Source organism: Labrus mixtus, chromosome 4, assembly GCF_963584025.1.
Source record: "Labrus mixtus chromosome 4, fLabMix1.1, whole genome shotgun sequence".
In the NCBI taxonomy this organism is placed as follows: Eukaryota; Metazoa; Chordata; class Actinopteri; order Labriformes; family Labridae; genus Labrus; species Labrus mixtus.
Window position 1 is genome coordinate 10,069,662 of NC_083615.1, and position 16,294 is coordinate 10,085,955.

Here is a 16,294-nt window from a genome sequence, read left to right on the forward strand (position 1 = left end):
ACAAAACTCTCACCCACAATCAAAGGTGTATTGACTGTGTATTGACTAGTGCTCAGCCAGCAGTGGGCAGAGTCTCAAATCAATGACATGCCTGTTGTAGATGTCTGATGCTTGTTGTCACTGAGAATTTCCACCTTGAGCTTCTGTGACAATACACAAGTAGATTAACCTTCTTGGTTTGCTCTTAAACAAACAGCTTCAGTTCAAATTATTGGACCACCGGTTATTGAAATGTATTGAAATGGAAAAGTTGGGCTGTCACTGTGTTAAATTATTCTTTAAAAAATGACTGCCTACAATTATTCATGGACAAAAAACTGTCTATTTTCTATGTTAATCTGCAACTGGTTTTGGCTTCAATTTATAAGGAAGGTTGCTTGATTAGAACAACAACCTCTGATTTCCTTGACTATGAAAACACAAGCTTAGACATTTTATTTTGTTGGCCTGGTTTAATCAGAGGCACACCTAGGAGAAGTATATCATTCAGTATGTTTACATGCAGTAAGAAAAAGTCAGTTACTGTGTTAGTGTGACTAATACTGGACTTGCAAAATGCATGTCAAAAAGGTAGTCCAACTAAAATAGTTGGATTTTTGGAAGTCAGCCAACACCTAGATAATGGGGTTGGGGATTTATTTTTCCTTGCATGTATACGCCTCTATCAGCATAAATGTGTAGCATAGCAGAAGTCATGTTGTCGCTTGCCTTCAGATATCACCTTAAGCAAGAGGGATAGCTGGCATCGCAATTTTTTACCAAAAGTAAAGCGAAGAGAATTCACAAAATGTACAGAGCTGTAAAGTTGTCCATGATTTCACCGTTCGACACACAACCAGTTTGATGCTTGCGAACTTGCTAGCATGGTCAACTGGAATAAGGTCCTATAGTGCTGGGATACTGGGACAAGGACAGTAGTCCAATGAAAAGGCCTCATTGAGCTATAACCACAGCTCAACTTAACTGCTGTAAATGTACTGACTATATGCCTTTGTTCATTGTATTTTTTGTGATTCAGTGCCATCTCACAGTCCTGTGGCTTAGTAATATATTTTTTTATATTCCTTCCCAGTGGAGGTTTATTAGCTGGGGATCTCTCTCCTCTTGTTACTGTATGTCAGATAATATAATATAAAGGGTGGAGCCCAGCACCCAGAGGGACCGTATCTGGCCACAAATATCATTAAACACCTCAGGCTACAGGAGCAGGCCGACCTATGGACCTGTAATGTGTCTCTGTTAGATCTACAGATATATGACGCATGCTTACCTGCTGTAGCTTGTTTATGCTCCAGTGCTTTATGCATCTGAAATCATTACTATTCATCAGAGGGTGGCTGGGGGAACATTAACACCCATCATAGCTGAATAAAATGAGAGGAACATTTTTACCTCTGTTTCCCAAGAACTGATGGGAGGCAGGTGCAGCAGCAGTGCAGGATGTCCCGAGGGTGTCCTGCTACACAGGTGGCATCGGGTCATGGTGTCATGTGGTTGCGAGTGTTTTCGTGGCAGCAGATTGTTCAGGCCAAACACTCCACAGCCCGGGGATGAATGAATACGGTAGCAGACAGAGGCGTCCAGCAGAGAGCAGAGCGGGAAACGTCTTGTCTTTCACTCACCACTACTGTGATCCCCCTCTCCTCCTGCAGCTTAAAGCATCAAACTGAATGTGTCATCTCTGAAAAGGTCACTACTCTTACATGTGTTGCACTAGTGTAGTGTTTACTGCTCATTTACAGACTTTCTGACACGCTGAGGGAAAGTCACAGCATGGCTGCACAGCTGAAATGTAAGAATGCATTTTTTTTTTTGGGGGGGGGGGGGTATTGATATGAATCTGCACTATTGGAGCCTGAAGTTACCATAACTGGAGGTTACAGCTTGAGAAAAACCCAGGTGTACCAATGTTTTAGTTGTTAACTTGCCAATGGAGAGAGATGATGCATTTTGTTGTAAAAAAAGATCCATGAAAAACGTCTTACAGTTCATTTATAGCATTCTTTATGAATTACATTTAAGTAACTGCATCAGTGTATTCAGATGATTCACAGCAGACCATATTTCTATTGGTGTTTTTTGATATGGAAGTGCTTAAAGATCATTTGGACCCAGAAGTTAGTGTTTTTGCCTTTAATCATTTGTTTGGGCATTCTTTTATCCGATCAGTTTTGAGCTTTATAGAAATGTAGAAATAAAAAACTGAAATTCTCTTTTTGTGGATGTGTAAGATGCACAGATCAGATTGTGTGTTGTCATTAGAAGTCTTCCTCATTGATTTGTGGCATTACCTAAAGTGGTCTCAAACCATCAGATAAGTTAAACAAGCCATGATGGAGAAATAAACTGAAAAGTAAAGTACTGTCATGGGGCTCAAACCTAACTCCGTTCACACTGCAGGTGAAGGCAGCGATCACAGCGGCACCACTCAGAAACTTGATCTCTCTGACTTTTTCACTTTGGTGATTTGCTTTTTTTCACCTGACTACACGGTATGTTTGACATGTGTCACTTTCTCAGCAGTTTCACAGTTGGAGAGTGAAAAGACGAAGCTTCCTGTTTGATGTGCACTTTGTTTCATCTTCATGCAGACAAGAGTGGGTGTGTGTGGGGCGCATCAAGGTTAACCCTAATTTTATGTCTATTTCATGTCTGTGTTGTCTGGAGCGTGAACAGTCTGTCATATGCTTCTTTGTGTTCAAGTGGAGGAAACTCCTCAGAGGGAGAGATGCCTCTGTGAAGATGCTCATTAGCAGCAAAATAAATTAGAATTTCATAAAAATGACAAGCAAGCAATGTTTTTGTATTTATCTACACATTAAATTTACAATAAACAGCAACAGGATTTTGTGCTTTGCCTATAAAAATGTCACGGTAACTCGTAATAATTATATATAAATTTTAGGGTAGATACTAAATACTGTCATATTGTTAACAAACATGCTAATCATAAGTCTCATAATACTGTAATTCATAATTAATTGGTATAATTTGTGTGAAAATTAAGCCATAGACACTGAGATATGGCAGAGATATTTCAATTGCTTTTCAGCCTATGAATTAGATAGTCATAGTGTTGATTACTTTGAAAGTGTTAACATGCCAGGAAGCCTCCTGTGTGCTATTTTTATCCATGGTCATGTTCCCACATGAATTAAAGATTCAAGCCTTTTTAATAATTTATTGTCATTGAGAAAGATGTTTTGGTTGGCTTCCCACAGCGTCGCTTTGAAACTCCCACCTGTGCTTTTCGTGTGTGTATGCTGGACCAACTCCCGTCAGCCATCATCAAAGCTGTCATCAGTGGAGATGGCTGCCACGATGATTCATTCATAAAAGGGGCCTCATTTAATTACTCCCAGATCAGGTCACATGGATACCCAGGAGGAGCGGCTGCTGTACAGCAGCAGTGGGCGATCAGATCTGTGTCGCCCATCCCGTCACAAACCGGCTCTCAGATCCCCAGGGCTCTCCGCTCACATGAACAGGATTTCAATCTTCAGTAGTCACACAGAAGAGATTTCCACCCACCTGGAGTTTCAGAGCCGCTCTAATAAACCTGTTTATGTATTGAACACTGTGGGGATGCTTGATATTCCTGACAGACATTGCCATAGACAAGTAATCACAGCAATAACCGCCTCTTATTAGATCCCAAGCTCTTTTTAAGATGCCCTTTTTGTTTGTTGTCAAGGTAACATTACATTTGTGTTTATTAGACCTAACTAGTACAGCGTTGGGCCACAGACCCGCTGCTTGTATTGTTGGATGGGTTGGGTGGTTTCTATCAGCGCTCTCAAGAACAATCATCTGATCAGTTACCAATCAATCAATCATTATTTGCATAGCGCCAATTCATAACAAGTGTTATCTCGAGACGCTTTACAAAGTTATACAATTGACACGCCCTCGAGTCATTATCAATACAGTCACTAAGTCTGAGGTTAATCATGTGAAAAGTTCACAGAGACATGTTAAGGTCAGACACAAAGAATTATAGAATTCAATAACTTTTTTAGTGTGCTTACTAGGGATGTTCCTAGACTGCTAATTTGCTTGTTGGTTAAACTGAAATACAATCCAGACTAACTGACTAGTCTAAAGGTAAGACATCACCAAGAAAACTGTCAAAATTAAGCACAATTCATTAAAAACTGTCTGCACGTAAACGATTCAATTTGGTTTGCCGAGTGTGGCTTACGCTAACACTGCAAGCATCGCCAGCCTTCTGTCCTCTCTGCTAGTTAGAAACCACATGTGTGTGCTAAAATGTGGTTATGCATTGCTCTAGTAGATATGCCAGTTTCACCTGACACAGCCTACATGCATTTCTACGTTGGCTAGGTGAAAATACTGCCAAGCCACACTGCTCCTACAAGATGGTATCAATTCTCTGAGCTTGTTTACATCTGGGTTAAAGAGCGGTGGACTAAAGGCCCATTAACTGGAGCTACAGCCAGTTAATGGCTACAGCACTGGCTAGTGGCAGGTGGTTGCAAATCCAGTGCAAATCCAGAAAAGAAAGAAAATAGTTAAAGTTCAAATGTTTGCACCAAATTAATCAGCAAAACAAACTCCGTTGTAAAGTATTTTAGGTGAACTATTCCAAAGGTATGTGAGGAACAAAGCAAGAAGACGAAAGAGGGAAAGACTGAATTTCCTTCACAGTTACAGAATAAGCAACTTATATTCCCAGTTGGTGACACTTCAGTTCGAGATGACAACCATCTCATTTCACCTTAAGCAGCTGCCAGAAGCTTCCCTAACAGAAACGGTATCTGGCAGACGCAACTGTCATGAAAAGTTTCTGCCAAAATGAAAATACACTCCATGTTTTACCTACTTTAAAAGTCATTCAGGTTAGAAGTGCCTAAGGCTGTTTGAACAAGACATACTGTAGTTTAATATTGAATTGATTGACTTTTTTTTTTGATCGGGTGAGAGGCAGTTTGAAGTATTTATCCGAGGACAAGAAGTCTATACAAATACAGTTTGTTGCCTTCTTTATGGTATGTACTCCAACCTGGAAGCATGCTGATCATTTGTGATGTTGTTGCTAATTTAGTTGTTGAATGTGTATAGTAAGAGTAGACCAACAGACCAACCAAGGAAAGAGACTGTTGCAGAATGAGCACTTGGCAGGCATGTCTGAGGCCACCAGGGTTTACAACTTGGCCATATACCTACATTACACACTTGGCTGAAGGTTATACCTCCAGGTTTGAGGTGAGCTCAAATATCAGTTTGTCAGAAATGCAATTGAAGAAACCTCGAAATACACCCATCACAGCGAGGACAAATCGCTTCTCCATGTCCAGCGATGTGAGGCCCATTAACTGAGAGAATGAACACGATTGAGGGCCTGTTTCTACTCGAGCTGGCAAAGGGCAGGACGGATGATAAATGACCGCTGGACAGTAGGAAAGGACATGAGAAGGAGACGGACTCTGTGGCCATCAAGATGAAATACAGAATTTGTAAGATATGAGATAGCTACTTTCATTTTCCTTACAAATGTTAAACAGTGAAATTGATTAACCAAGTTACTTACATTTTGTTAACATCGATCATTACGTCCACATTAAAGCCCGACCAGGGACAGGCTAAGAGACAGATTATACATCCAGTAAAGCTTCGCCCTGTCAGAGAGTAAATGCTTTTACTAAATGTATCTTTAATGTGCCAATCTCACCCTCAGGTCACATTGGAAATGCAGTCTCAGGTAAATTCAAGCCGTCACATAGTAAAACCCGCAGCCATAAAGCACCTCAGGAGTGCTTTTATCAGTCTTAATGCACTCTTCAAAGAGCATCCTTCACTCTGCGTGTCCCATCCAGTGGTGCTGCTTGACCGCAGGCAGAGGCTACAGTATCAGCCTCGCTGCACAGATGATGAGAAAGAGCATTTGCGTGACCGATGAGCTTCTTAACCTTTAGGGGTCAGTGAGTGCAACATCAGAGAGTGATGGTCATCCAGATTTAAACCCTGACTAAATTTCTTCTCATGGAATTATGTTGGATCCTGTCAGCTGCTCTTCAGTCTAATATCCAGTGGTTAAACGGATCACAGCTGATACCGGGTGCGTTGGAGTCATCCCCAATAGTTTGGGCAGAATGTGATCCGCAAATCGATCTTCTGTACAAACAGGAAGTGTAGTGTTGATACTTTAATATGTATGGTGACTGTATCAAACGCTGCTTCGCTTTTCTCCGTTTAATCTCATCATGTCTGTATTTATGATGCAGGTATCAGGTGGTGGCTGCACAACATCACAGTAACTCATTGTTAGTAATGTACTGTAAGAGCCTGCTGGTGTTTGTAGTGGCTGATACCCATTGTTGCATTTTACGCAGCATCAGAGACTTGATACCGATACTGGTCAACTGGTACAGATACTGGTATCTAGACAGGAAGTTCTTCTGGCTCAAAAGCAATCCAAAGCTTTGGTCCTCTATTTCAGTCTGCCTCCAACTCACATTTTTTTCCACAGTCCATTGTACCCAAAGCAAATAGCCCCCCTGTTCATCAAAAGCAATATTATATCCCCGCTCTCAACAAGACCCTTTGATGTCAAATTGACTCTTTAGTGAACAGCTCTTCATGGTTTTGATATTGCCTGGCAACAGTAAAAAAAAAACTCACCCTTATGGCATCTTCAGGATGAGGAGTGGATGGTAGGATGGATGGTTTAGGTGGTGGAGATGGAGAGGACGGATGGTGGATTGTATTAGCCATAATGGTGCTGTATGATGTAGGTTTCTGTTTGGCTGGCCTCCAGGCAGTGCAGCAGAATTAAAGCCCAGAAAATCGGATTATGGAGGCCCCTGGGGGTGGGATGCCCAGTAGCCAGCTGATGAGCGCTCTTCTACTCTTAGCTGTCTCCTGCACAGCGAGCCCTGCTGTTTGCTGGGAGGCCAATTTGTTAACAATTATTGCTCGTTAGTGTAGCTTCCTGCTAGCAAAGGGGGATTCCATGGTGGAGACAATAGCCAAGGTCTATTGTCTCGTAATTATCGCAGTTTGAGGGAAGGCTGCGGCTGATAGAGAGTGTCTGAAGTCGCTTGCTTTCCTGATTGCCAATTTGCTATGAAGACCCCTGTTATCAATGACACCTGTTGTGCCTACTGAGTTATAAATATGCAATCATTCCTTTTTTCCTGCGGTGCCATTTTTCATCCCCAGCAGCCTGTGTCAATCCAGATTACACTTTGAAGATAGTTCGGCACCGCTGTATATTCAATTCTGTTCTCAGAATGAGATAATGTAAGTAGACACTGTAGAGTCTCTCGTCTGCTCGTTATAAGAATGACTGCAACTTAGATTTTTTTTGCAGTAAAAATATTGAGTTATTTTTTTCAATTAATTGATTAATAACTTCTACTGGTTGTAAAAACAAAAATGCTTCCATCACAAGAAATCTTTCATAAGACGATGAAAAATATTAAAATAAGTATAAATAGAAATAGAAAAAAATAAATAGAGAATACTTTAAAGCTCCAACTGTAGGCGCTGAATAAGAAATGATTAGACACTTTATATGGATACACATTGAAAGTCTTCCGCATGACTTGACAAATTTTGACAATTTCTTTTAAATTAATTTTGGACTAGTAAAAAAACAACAATACCAAAAAGTGAATACTAAATGTCCAAAATCAAAACAATACACCCTAAAAAAAAAACTGTTACAGAGCAAACAAAAGAAGCACAACTTAGCTTTAAACTTGTTCATTTAATTTGATTCATCAAAGAATTTTGCTCTTGACATTATACCATTTAATGATGTAGTTATATTTACTGCCTTAGTTTTCGTTTACCACAGTAATTCATTGATTCCTCCAGGTATCAACAACACATACAACCTCCTCCAATTATGATGCAAACAAACAGTTAACGAATAGCCTCAAACACAAACTGGTTACCATCAAGCTTTAGCACACCTCCCATTCTCCACCGTGTGTGTCGTCTTGCCACAGTCAGCCCTGCTCAGCCTCCTCACAAGAGCTGTTCACACAAAGGAGCTCATTGTGTATTTGTGCCTCAGTTTTAATGAACCCACTCTCCTGCTCTCGCGCTCGCTCCTCCCTCTCCGTCAGTCCCCTCCCCTGACCCCACCTTCCTCATGTATATCACAGCATCATCCCTCATTATTCATGAGCTGGTATCAGCGTAGTCATGTGCGCTGACACCACGGAGGACAAAAAAAAAGGGGGGGGAGTGTCTGAGTGAGCTAGAGTCACAACTCCGGCATGCGAGTGTGTTCATGTGTGTGAAATAGAGGGAGCGGGAGAGAGGAGAGAGGAGACACACGGGCTGATGCTGACACGGCTGCTGCTACTTGTACCACTGAAGCTGAAGCTGCTGATCACATCTGAACCCTCATCTGTAAGACTCAGCAGGAGCTTTGCAGTTCCTCTTCTGAGCGGTGCTTGCTTGTGACGTCTGTGTGTGAATGGGACGCCTGAGAGAGATGCCAGCCAAGGAGTGACTGATGAGAACCAGCGCTCCAGTGTGGAGGGTGACCCCCTGTGTCCGTAGCACCACTACTCGGGGAGAATTGGACGCCTGGCGTTTTCACGACGACTATAATGGGCTGCAATCTGTGCACTTTACAGAAGCGAGAGGAACACTACAAGCTGCTGTATGAGATTGCCCAGGTGAGCAGAGGCACGGCTGACTCCAGCATCGATTTGTGTGTGTGTGTGTGTGTGTGTGTGTGTGTGTGTGTGTGTGTGTGTGTGGTTGTATATGATTCATTATGCGTGCCTTGCAGAGAGCAGTTCCAGGCTACTGGTTGAAAAAGCAGAGACGTGAGCCTTGTTGGGAGTGTTTTAGGGGGAAGATTGAATAGGCATGAATGAGGGATTGCTACACAAAATGAAAGTGAGGCAGTATAATGTAGAGAGAGAGAGAGAGAGAGAGAGAGAGAGAGCGCTTCTTACGTACCAGCAGATGTGTTTTGAGTAATGAGCAGTTGTTTAGAGAGCAGACAGTGTGGAGCCCATTCATTTTGCAGCATGAATGGGCTATTTTTATTAAAATAGTCGCAGCTGAGTACATAGAGAAAATATTGGGCCAATTCCAGAGTCCTTGAAAGTGACTCAGAACGTGTCACCGACTGAATTCTCCTGCATTTAAAGTTTTCGTTTGGCACTTTTGATGCTGCTCTTCGACAGTTCAGGTTTTTTTTTAACTTGTTTGAGAATACTTTCTACTAATGGTCTTCATCTCAGTACACGAACACATTCAACATGCACGTACAATTATTACAGTTTCAGCTTCGTTTTTTTTTTTTTTGTTAGACTTCTGATGAAACAGCAGAATAATTGTTTAAAAGAAATGACACCAGAGCTTTTTTTTTATTTCTGGGTGTTTCAAAGACTTATAGGCAGAGGACAATGTCTCAAAATGTCGTTAAGCTTAACAGATAAACAAGCATGCACCAAACCACCTCCGCTCCCCTCATCAGCATCCTTTGACAGGGTAATAACTGTGAAGCTCCATGTTTCTGGAAGTGGAGTGTTCCCCCCTCCCTCTCCAGTATTGTCTGCCTTCACGCCACCGTGATCACAGCCTCATTAGCCGTTTTATACATTAATTAGACGTGGAATGTCTTCCTATCTTTGTGAAGAGGCGGGGTGAGAGGAAGCAAGAAATGTAAACTATCTCAACTTAACCAGCAATCAGTTTGTGTTCGAACCTAAGACGCTCCAGAAGTCTGGTGGTGGAAATTGTCCGTCAAAATTTAGAGCTGCGTGAATGACAGGTGAAAGCTGTGCGGCAAGCCTCTAGACCAGCAATAAAGAAGGATGCATCCGCTAATGGTCTGCTTAATATGAGCAAACAGAAAGAATAGTCCAGGGAGCATGAAGGATGAGTAGGTAGCCAGCACAGTGCCTGCCTCTCCTCTCCTCAGGAGGAACATAAAAATAGTGCTGTCTCTGTGCTTATCTTGGCTTTTTTGTGCCTCTCTTAAAAAAAATTGCGTCAACTTCTTTTTCTTGTGGTTTAGCAGAGGGGATCAGTATCCACCAAGTGGGCCAGTCTCCAGGGCACACTCACTGTTGACAGGGGCTCTGTGGCATGTCTGTCCACCCACTGATATACGGAGCTGGCTCAGGCGGGAGCTGCTACATCAGCAGCTACTTTCTGATCACCACTGTGGGAGGAGAGGCGGGAAGGATGTAGTGCATGGAGGATAAAGACTGGGATGGGAATAGAGAGTAAGCCGTTAAAGATGCAGTTGCTAGAGACAAAGTGAGGGAGGGGGGGGGGGAAAGGATACAAAAAGGAAAAGAAGGAATTAGCTGACACCTTGCTAATGCGGGTAAAAGACTAAAGAGGTCAAAAAAAGATGAGAAGGAGTTATTACAGGGATACATCTCATATCCTCCCTCTCAAAGACATTTTCTCACGTGGTCACACATGTCCTCAGGGACTACGAAACAAGCAGTACATCCTCCACATAATCAAAAAAGCAGCAGCACAATGACAGAAATAAAGGCTCAGACAGAGAGTGGAGTCTGCTTCATGTAGCGGAGCTCTCCCTGCAGCTACAGAAGTGTGTCACTGTGTCTTTGTGGCCAGGAGTTGTGTTGTGACAGCGGGAAGCTTCGCATGCTGCTTGCACATCCAGATACCTAATCCTGTTTCTTACTTATTGTCTCATCTGTCTAGCTGTAGCTGGCACAGCTCTCACCCTCGCCCCATGTTTTCCATTCTCACTACTCCTTGCTCAGTTCTTTATTCTTTTCTTTTTATGCTGTCTGTCTGCTGTTCAGAAACACCCACACACCCAGACATATGCATTCATACCAAGCGTGCACGCGCGCACACACACACACACACACACACACACACACACACACACACACACACACACACACACACACACACACACACACACACACACACAGGCTTCTTTACTCTTGTCATTATGCAGAGTTTGTCATATGTGTATGCAAATGAGATAGAAGTGGTTTCCTGGTGTCACAGCGTGACTGACCGGCCTTGCAGCAGGTTGATTCGGGAGCAGGAGTCAGTCACAGCGGTTGGCTAGCCACCTTCCTCCCCTTCCCTTCGCACCTAGAAACAATTTTGACACCCTCTCTGTCTGCCTGACCCCAGTAGCTGTGGGAGATTTATGACTAGCCAGCTCCCTCACTCTCTTCATTCCCCCCCTTCTCTCTGTTCTCACGGCTGCGGGTGTTCTGCATGGAAATGTGCTCACCTTTCGCAGCTGGCCTGCAAAGCTATCTCACAGTGCTGACATTTTTTATTTATTGTATCAGCTTTCTTGCCTGCACAAAAAGACACATGGCCTTACTCTTTTCCTGGCTCTCCATGCTCCAACTTTGTTTTATATTTATAACTCCTGCTGATCGTCCCTCATGCATTGTTCTTTTTTTTTCTTCTGTCTTTCACTCTCTTCTCTTCTCTTCCTCTGATCTCTCATCTACCTTGATCACATTTGTTTCAACCTTTTGCTCTAGCCTGCTCTCTGCTGGATTCCACTTCTGTTAACCTCCCAGTGATTGTCCCCTGTGCAGAGGAGAGGGAGTAGGAAGTCCATTCTTAAATTTCATCAACAAGGATGAATCCTTGTTGAACCTATTGATTTGAGGATCAGCAGCTCCCATGCTACGGTCATCCAGAGTCTTACCGCCTGCATTCTCCACAAAGCTGTTGCTCAGGCAATTTTTGCAAACAATAACATACTGTAGTTGTATTCGCTCTGTGATCTGGCAGAGCTATGTGAGTCCCATTGTGTCCATAAGCTCCCCTCGTGAGTGTCACATATTGTCTGTGCACCGCTGAAGCCCAGCGATGTGTGGCTTTTTTGGGGCTAATTAGCAGAATAGCAGATGTTGATGGGAAGAGCAACACAGCGTAGCCCAGAGTTATGTGGGTAGAATTAGATTTTTGCAGACGGCAAGAGTGTTGATGCATTAATGATTTTCTTTTTCCTACAACAAAAAGCCTTTTTGTGAACAAACAAAATGAAAGGACCAATAAGTACTTTTTAGGGTTCTTAACTCAACTGTTAGGCCACAGCTAGGCTACAGTAGCAGACTGCTAATGCTCATAAATCTCTCTAATTAATTTCAACTTGAGCAGGACATACTATAAAACCTCCTCCTTATCCATTTCCTTTTTTTTGTAATTTGCCAATGAGCCTGGATTTCTTTTTGCGTCAAATGTTTTTAAAGTAGAAGATCCAGTTCTATAAGTTTTATTAGACGGGTGCAGAATAACTCTGCTGCATTTCAGAAATAAATGGAAAGCAGCTTCTCAGCTCAATGAGGCACAGCAGTCCCTGATAACTTGCTGGTGCATATGAATGAGAATGAGGCACGCACACTGAAGACACTCACAAGCACACACACACACAGATAACTGTCTATGGGAAACAAAAACAGTCTTAGAGAATATTCTCACTAAAAAAAAACAGAAAGCCATGCTCATGAATTTTCGAGTGTGACAAGCGCTCAGGAGACGACTGTAATGGAATCTCAGAGTTTAGCGATGTCCTGTTGAGCACTGACACCAGGTTGTCAGGACAGGACGGACAGGCGGGCGTGAAATGAAGCAGATCCGGAATTCATTTGTTCCTGGGGCTAAGGCAGATCCCCATGAGCATGGTCCTGCAGCGGGGTTGATGTTAAGTTCTGCTTTGTAGCCCCAGATGTAAAACCTGTGGCTCGAAAAAGGTCTGAGGAGGACACAGCTGACTTGTTGCTGCCTGTGCGACAACGCTGGCCATGTGTGTAGTGGATATGAATTCATAAAAGGTTGAGCAACTATCACAACAGCCAGGCTTTCTGAGAAAAAGGGTTGGCAAGCTGCGCTGAGCTGCATGGATCACTACAATGAAAGCCTGCAGCAGATTCTAAGTAAGCAGGGACGTTAGTTTGGCTTTTTGTATGTAGTGTTGCAAATTGGGAGGGGGCAATCTTAAAGGTCCCATATTCTGCTTTTTCTGGTTTTATATGCCCTTTAGTGTGTTTTCCAAGTGTCCTGTGCATGTTTAGGCACATCTATGTGCAAAAATTCAAAGTCCGCTGAAACGCGGCTTCTCCTACCTCCTCCTGTTAGCTGCAGCATTAGCCCCTCGGTTCTAACCCCCCCTCGATAAAAATGTGTCAGTCCGACGTCATTGTCAGTGTGAGATCACTGATCTAAGCCCATTGGCTCGTTGTGGCAAGCCCTGCAGCTCATGTTGAAATTTCCCGAGACGCGTGCTGAGCAACTGGCCAATAACGACAGAGCGGATCGGCAGACCAATCAGAGCAGACTTGGCCCATGTTGGGTCTAACAGTGGGGGCTCAGCAGAGCGTAGCTGACGGACTCAGAGCGTAGAGGGAGCAAGGAGGAGCAGTACATGAAAACAGACACTTTTTTCAGACTTTAGCTATTATGAACGTACAAAAGTAGGTACATAGATTAAATATACAAATCCCAAAAAGGGCATAATATGGGCTCTTTAAGTTTCTCTGGCTCTGAAAGTAAAAGTCTATTTAAATTATAGTTGACATGTATCTTTAGCACTTGCAAAACTGATTACTCAAAGAGACTTTCCCTGGGAAAAATGGATACAAAGGATAATTTTAATGTCTGACTGGTGTCACTCATAACAGTCTCCAGAAGAGATAAATTACTATCAAGATTAAAAGGTGCAGGTTTGTGTGCATAAAAATGAGAGCTGAGGATGATTGAAATTGGTTCAAAAATACCAAGCTGGTTTTTATTGGCTTGGAATTACAACTGATGATGTGAGGAGAAAACTCATAAACGTCACAGTCAAAATCCATTTATTTGAGATTTTACATCAATTTGAGACAAATTCAGAAACTACTGCTTGATGTGTTACTACCAAAACAATAACAATCTTCTTAATTGTCTTAAGAATCTTTTTTCTTTGTTTCAAATGATTGCAAACAGGGTATGTCAGACATGTTAGACAGTTTGAGTCAATTCATCCAATAATGAACCAAATCATGATCAGAATTATATATAGTGATATATAGACATTATATAAAAAAATGAATGACTCAACTGATTGAGAAAACGATCACTGAATTGATTAAACCGGGTCCAATAACAAATGGGTATCTTACCTTGGAGGGGGAAAAAAAAAAAAATCTGAACCAAGCATTCCATTCCACATCACTTCCCTGAGTATGCATGTGCCTGTAATGGCTTTGACGGTACATTAAGGCTTTCGGACCTTGCTCTCAACCCCCACCACATCTTCAGCGCTATCTCCAGACAGTTAGCAACAAATGTTCTCATCCATCTTCTTGTCCCATTATCTTTGTTTTCCTTTTTTTTTTTTTTTTTGAGGATGTCCCTCAACCATTAAAATTGATAGAAGTGAAGATAGAGGGGGAGGAGAGATAGAAACATGCTGCTTGATTGATCTTGTGTCCGCACAGAATAGATTAGCCTGAAATATGTGCTGGGCTTTAAAATATAGAACTCCAAATATACAATAATACAAATGTCCATGTTTTAAATTATGTATAATTATGTTTTTATTATACTTTAAAAGAATGATGGGCTGTGCATACAAACAGACCATTTTCATGACGATCTAAGAAACTATATGTTTGAGTTAAACCCCTTCCCATTACGTCTATAGCGCTCTTTCTGTGCTTCATGCTACGGCCTCTTACAATGAAGTACTGATCTGTCAGTCATCAGTGTTTGATTACAACATAAATGGATGTCTGTGAGCCTCGACACTGTCTGTCTCCGGGTTCCCCCGCAGCTGGAATTGAGATCTAAATCTACTGATGTGATCTTTTTCCACTTAGGATGTTTACGCAGGAGCAGTATTCACCTGCTTAGCTCCATTCCCAGCCTCTGATGCTGTTCTCATACTTATCAGCTTGAACACGCTGCAGATAATTGCAGAACCACAGCCTCATTCCAACAGACGTATTATCTCACATGGACCGCTTGTTTAGGAAGAATGGACAGCTCTTTTCAAACACAATGTTGTTCTATGTAAGAGACCTCGGAAACAGATGATGCCACATTTGCCACAAGGCGTGAGGTCAACGGTTTTTATCAGTCAGTCCGCCCATTCTCAACGTGCAGGAGGAGGAGGGATTTAAGAGAGAGCTGATGAATTGACCTTCTCCTTTTCATCTGTTTCTTATCTCAATAAGAACCCCGCCGACCTTTCCGGCCACACATCAAGTCTGTGGTCCCACTCGTCTCCACATGCCTCTCCAACCCAACGTGAACATAGCTCTCCAAAATGAGTTTTATCTCCTGTATGTGCCTCGGTCTACCTGCCCTGATCTCATCTGATTCACAGCCACTGCCAAGGAAAAGCTGCACAAAACAAACTACGACATGCCATTTCCCTTAGGAAGCCGAGGCTGCTTAGCAAGAGAACGCATTTCTCTCCATATCAATGCCGAGGTGAAAGTGGAAAGTACTTGTTTTGGCTGTTTGCTGTTCAGAGAGGGGCTGTGATAGGAGGTTATTGTCTCGTGTACGTGCACGGAAACAACAAGGAAACCAATTATAGAAGCAAACAAAGTCGTGGAGGTCGTTATACTCATCCGCTCTCCTTGTTTTTTTATACTTCCATCGCCTCATTAATTCATAGGGATGGAAGTAATTTCACTTACGGTGTGTTACGGCATTCAGCGGATGACAACAGCGTGGCGTCATCTGTGAGTCACATCCAGCCTCGTCTTAGTGGATGTTGCACTTTCACATTCTCAAGGATCAAAGGGCGTCAGCTTCAATCAGACTGGAGGAGAGACGGAGAAAATGAACTACATGCCTTAAGTATCTCAGGGCCAATCCCCAGTGAACCAGAACGTCTGTTTAATGAAATGAACCGGGCGTCAGATGACTCAGATGTTATGTGTGTGTGTGTGTGTGTGTGTGTGTGTGTGTGTGTGTGTAAAGAGATGGGGGACAGCACTTTATTGTGACGTGGAGGATATAAAAGACCTTCTGTCCTGGTCTTTTTGTTTGTTAAAATATCTTTACATATCTATAAAGCACAAAGGATGCATCTTTTTCTACCTCCGTTATTATTAGCCATGACTTGTTGCCCTCAGAATAACTCAACATTATGCAGCTTTTTTTTTTAACATGAGCATGACTGTTTATGGTAATATGAGTGTGCATTTGTGCATAGAAATGCAAGTGTACAGTCAGAATAATGTGCGTCTGTGTCAACATTGGTTTGCGTCCATGCTTGATTGCTGCAAGTTTGTTCGCGTGTGTGTGTCTGTGTGTGTGTGGTCGCTTTTATAGCCGGGAAGTC

The 16,294-nt window shown here is 42.5% G+C and overlaps 1 protein-coding gene across 2 annotated transcripts in view; it reads left to right on the plus strand.

Annotated features, from left to right (window-relative positions):
* LOC132972741 (PDZ domain-containing RING finger protein 4-like) overlaps positions 1–16,294 on the plus strand; it is a 118,166-nt gene that overhangs the window by 59,022 nt on the left and 42,850 nt on the right. Inside the window, exon 1 of one of the 2 annotated variants that reach the window (XM_061035799.1) lies at positions 8,240–8,657. The exons of the other annotated variant lie outside the window; for it this stretch is intronic. Within the exon in view, the coding sequence (XP_060891782.1) occupies positions 8,589–8,657 (69 nt within the window). The 5' untranslated portion in view covers positions 8,240–8,588. Of the gene's footprint in view, positions 1–8,239; positions 8,658–16,294 lie in introns of those variants that run through there. 2 annotated transcript variants of the gene reach the window in all.